The sequence below is a fragment of the Carassius carassius genome, chromosome 19 (genome assembly GCF_963082965.1).
Source record: "Carassius carassius chromosome 19, fCarCar2.1, whole genome shotgun sequence".
Classification (NCBI taxonomy): Eukaryota; Metazoa; Chordata; class Actinopteri; order Cypriniformes; family Cyprinidae; genus Carassius; species Carassius carassius.
Window position 1 is genome coordinate 33,107,830 of NC_081773.1, and position 5,000 is coordinate 33,112,829.

Below are 5,000 nucleotides of genomic sequence, written 5' to 3' on the forward strand. Positions count from 1 at the left end.
CTGAGATGAACGAGCACGTCATTGATCTTCACACATTTGTCTTTCCAGAAACCGTGGTGATCTTTGCAGAAAAGGATGAGTTTGATAAGCTCAAGCCTTCATCTCCAAAGACAGTGAAGAGGTGAGTCCTCACACACGCTAACTAACCTTTACCTGCTGCGGGACACACAGGGTGGAAGCAGCTCAGCACAGCTCAGAGAAGTCAAACACGTTTCCTCGTCTCACGTGAGACTGTGCCAGTGATTCAGCACCGCAGGACGTGATTGTTTTTGCTGGGTTTTTTTGTGTCACATCACCTTCAAAAATTTTTCTAATATGATCATTTATTATCAGTGCTGCAAACTTTTGTGCTGCTCAATATTTTTTTAGAACCTGCGATATTTTATTTAGGATTCTTTTATTTAGCATTTATTTAAAATAGAAATCTGTTCTAACACTACACTACCACTCAAAGTGTTGGGGTCAGTCGATTTAAATTCTTTCTTTTTTTTGGAAAGAAATTAAAACTTTTATTCAGCAAGGATGTATTAAATTAAGAAGTGATAGCAAAGATTTATATTTTGAATAAATGATGTATTTTTTTACTTTTTTATTCATCAAAGAATCCTGAAAAACGTATCAGTTTCCAAAAAAAAAAACGTTGCCAACATTGATAATTTTAATAATTAATCATCATATCAGAATGATTTCTGAAGATCATGTGACACTGGAGCAATAATGGAAATTCAGCTTTGCATCAAAGAAATAAATAATATTTTAAAAGGATATTACAATAGAAGCCATTATTTTTCTGTACTTTTGTTGAGCAGAAGAGACTTTAAAAACATCACAGCTCTTACTGATCCCAAACATCTGACCAACTGTAGACTGGAAATAGATAAAGAAGCAAATAGATAAAGTGCAATAAGTGTTTATTTTGGATTTATTTTCTTTCCACTAGTCTGAAACAACATCTAATGAAAAGTGAAAATGCCTAAATGCTAAAAATGGATTGCAACAGCTGGGATATGTTGTAGATGAAGTACTCTGTAGATAGACTGCATCTGTTGTAGACATGTGAAGCAGGAGATTTGGCTCGTGACAGAGTATGTGCTAATGCAGGTATCCAGTGTCTGAAACAATGAGATTCTGTGCGCCGCTCTGAGCTCTCTTTGTCAACCGGCGCTTGCTGGGAAATATCACTACGAGCTGGAAACAACAGGCTAGTCACTACATGATCATTATTACTGTAAACCACAATAGGCAGAAAAGCAAATGAATAAATCAGACTCAGAGTCGTTTCAAATGCATGCTCACAGTTAACTACGGCTGGCAAAAACACTACAATAAAGTCAGATTTTTCAACAGAACAATAATAAAGAATCTGCTCAGTCGTTGAGAGAGTGAGTTAAAATAAGAAACATTTGTAACATTTTACAATAAGGTGTCATTTGTTTAGTTTAGTTAATGCATTAGTTAATATGAAATAACAAAAATGCAATGTATTTTTACAGCAATCTTTGTTAATCTTAATTTAAAAAAAAAGTTGTTCAATGATTTTTAAAATGGAGTATTTTTGAATTAACATTTCACTTTTTTATATTTATATTAACTAATGTTTGTAAATTAAACAGTATTTTTTAGTTTAAGCATGCTTTTTGTTATTTTAAATAAATACAATGTCTTATCAACGTTGCATGACTGAAATGTATTAAAATATGATTCGATGTGCAGCGCAGGATTCGTCTATTTCTGTTAGACTTTGCTTTGAGGGGTTGGAATTGTGTTTGATTTATATTTTGACTAGTCCTATATGAGCACCACTGATTGTGATAGTTTTCTGTCAGAATCACTGTTGTTCTTTATAAACGCGTGGTCAAACACTAAACGCTTGCACTGTCGCACTGTCACAGTGAGAACGACGCGTCGTCAGAGAACGAGCAGCTCTTGAGTCGCAGCATGGACAGTGACGAGGAAGCAGCTCAGGACAAACAGGGAACCGCTGACCTCTGCCTTCTGTCTCTGGTGCATCTGACACGGGACAAGACCTGCTCCACCAACACCATCAACACCACCAGCAGCAGCTGCAGAGCCACTGGGGTGAACACCATACACACACACACACAAGAGGCTCTTCTGCTCACCAGGGCTGCCTTTACTTGATCAAAAATACTGTAAAACTGTGAGATATTCTTAGTAATGACACCATGTGTTTCTGCAGATTCACAGCAGAAGGAAGAAGATCCTGGACCTGTACACAAAGGCCTGCAGTGTCGCGGAGGGTGAGTGAAACCGTAACTGAAGTCATGATTATCTGAAGCCTGTAAAACACAGACGAGGACTGCGGTGTTAAAGCTGTACTGAGCAGAAGTGTGTGACAAACACATCTCCACCTCACTGCAAACACACCTAACATTACTCCACATTCAATCATGGAGTTCATCTCGCCAGTCAGAAAATCACAAGAGATTTCTTATGATTGAAAGGAAGTCGAATCAAATGCATTTGATCAGTGTTGATCCCAGTGGACTGTTCTGATGGGACACTTATAATCACATACTATTCTAATAAACACTTGTCAGATCTTCAAAAGGAGGACAGACTCCCCGCAGATGTGCTTTTGATGATTAATAATCAATCTCAGTGTTTGACACAAACTCATCATCACATGTAGACTAGTGTGAGTTCACTTTACTGCCAGAATAAACACGGTTCACTCGACCACAGCAAGCTCTGACTGCATACATGGAGTAATACAAATAATACATACAAGGATTTGAACATTTTAAGGAGATTTCTGTTCTGTTTTGTACAGTAATCATGTCTGGTACTGTCCAGTGATAAATAATACATTCATTTTTAACAGTTCTGTTAATTATAACACTTATTTTTAATTATTTATTTATTTATTTATATTTTTAGTACTTTTTTTACACTTTAAATGCATTTGATGAAATAATAAATATAAAAGATAATCAAATATATCTTTGTTTTTTAGTTTATAATTTTGCTTAAGAAACAATTCTGGTATATATATATATATATAATCATTTAAAAACATTTAAAAAGGTTAATGCAATAGTAAAAATAAAACATTTTTAATTAATAATAATTGAAATACGCTATTTTTTTAAATAAAATTGTAAATCTTTTTAATGTTTGTTATTTTTAACAATAAAGAGTTCTGCTAGGTACTTTTAAAAATAGATACATTTCGATTATTTTATATTATAAATGTTCTCTAAAGAAACAGGATTCCCTGCATCGTCGCCATTGATATGTTTATCGTAATAAAGACCAGAAACAGCGTGATATATATATATTTTGAGCCCATACCTGCCATCCCCAGCGTGATGACGAGCGAGTGTTTGGTCTGTGCAGGTCTGAGTCCCACCGAGCTCCCGTTCGACTGTCTGGAGCGCAGCAGCCGGATGCTCAGCGCCACCTACAGCACAGACAAGGCAGTGGTGAAGACGTGGAGACACCTGGCCGAGAGCTTCGGCCTCAAGCGTGACGAGATCGGAGGCATGACGGACGGCATGCAGCTGTTCGACCGCATCAGTACAGCGGGATACAGCATCCCAGACCTGCTGACCCGTCTGGTGCAGATCGAGCGACTGGACGCCGTCGAGACCCTCTGCTTCGACATCCTGGGCCCCGAGAACAGTGTCCCCCCGTCCAGCCATCATCCCAATCTGAGCTCGCGCTGCGCCAGCGTCTGACAGAACCACCCAGACCTCATCTGTGCCTCTGGGACACATGCTGGCCTCACCAAGGCTTAACAAACACACACTTCCATGAGCTCGGTTATATCGCACTTATTTTGTATTTAATATCAGTGGTGTTTGAGCCATATAAGCTGCGAGTGCTCCGCATACCAAGACTGTCTGAGAGATTGAGTTCACAGGCTAATATAATAATAATATAACCATGATTATAAGCTGATCCCTTGTAACGAAAGCCTCGTTCAGACTCTCCGCTCAAATCTGATTTGATGCATGTCTGGATTGAATCTGATCTGAATAACTTACTGTCACCAACTGTTCAAATCTGATTTGTGTGTGCATTAGTGTTGGTTTCCATGGGAACACCGTTGCGTTGTTATGTCTGCGCTAAAAACAGCAATACAGCAATGCACATGTTGTTGTTTTACGACATGACAAACGATAATATTAATTTTATGAGGCTTCGGTAGAAACACAGGAATCTGGAATGTGCGAATTGTTAAATCAAACTCGTTTCTAAAAAAAAAATTATGTTTTCTATATAAAAAAACAATAATCTGACGTTTTTACATTTCATATAGTGTGTGAACGTGAAAAAGCTATGCTGAATCCGATCTGACCATATAATAATTTTTAGTATATTATATTATATACAAAATGAGTGCGCACAAATAGAGCACTTTAATAGATCATGGAATTGTGCTTTTTCTCTGACCTTCCGATCATCTCTCATACAGAAAACACTTTCAGATGGGAAATCTGTGAAGCACAGATGATCTTTTTCACAGGTTTCAGCTCTGTGGCTTGTAAACGACCTCTAATTAATGTCATTAACAGAAAAGATCACCAGTCATCGTCTAAATCCTTTCGTTTAGAACAGCGACAGATGGAGGAAACATTTCTGCGTGTTGAACAAACTCTTAAACTGTGTTTTATTCTCAGTGTTTAACAGCCTGAGGAATCTCACTGAGTGAGTTCACGTTCGTTAAACGCTCTACATGTGCATAACGAGCTAGCTGACAAACACATCTGTTTCAAGGCAAGACGCTCAGGGAGAACTAGTCAATATTACTATACCTCACCAGCTAATTCACCACAGTACATTCAAACTAAGTGCTTTCTGAAAAGTTATCTTTAAATATGCAAATGAGGCATTATCAAATTATATATGCATTCATTTGCATTAATTTCCAGACCATAAATCTGAGCTAAAGTCAGGTTCATAATTCTAGTTTGATTTTGTTGTTATATTAGAGTTAAAGGGTTTTCCAGAGGGGTTGTTGGATTTCTCTTCTT

General features: G+C 37.4%; 1 protein-coding gene and 1 long non-coding RNA gene across 2 annotated transcripts in view; both read left to right on the forward strand.

Moving 5' to 3' along the window:
* edar (ectodysplasin A receptor) overlaps nucleotides 1-3,736 on the forward strand; it is a 37,753-nt gene extending 34,017 nt beyond the window's left edge. The window contains exons 9-12 of the mRNA XM_059499446.1: nucleotides 49-121; nucleotides 1,893-2,079; nucleotides 2,201-2,261; nucleotides 3,361-3,736. Of these exons, the coding sequence (XP_059355429.1) occupies nucleotides 49-121; nucleotides 1,893-2,079; nucleotides 2,201-2,261; nucleotides 3,361-3,701 (662 nt within the window). The 3' untranslated portion in view covers nucleotides 3,702-3,736. The remainder of the gene's footprint in view (nucleotides 1-48; nucleotides 122-1,892; nucleotides 2,080-2,200; nucleotides 2,262-3,360) is intronic.
* Nucleotides 3,737-4,880: 1,144 nt separating this feature from the next.
* The window catches only part of LOC132094818 (uncharacterized), a 347-nt gene continuing 227 nt past the window's right edge, over nucleotides 4,881-5,000 (forward strand). The window contains exons 1-2 of the long non-coding RNA XR_009422409.1: nucleotides 4,881-4,922; nucleotides 4,977-5,000. The exon at nucleotides 4,977-5,000 is cut by the window's right edge and continues 227 nt beyond it. This is a non-coding gene — a long non-coding RNA (uncharacterized LOC132094818). The remainder of the gene's footprint in view (nucleotides 4,923-4,976) is intronic.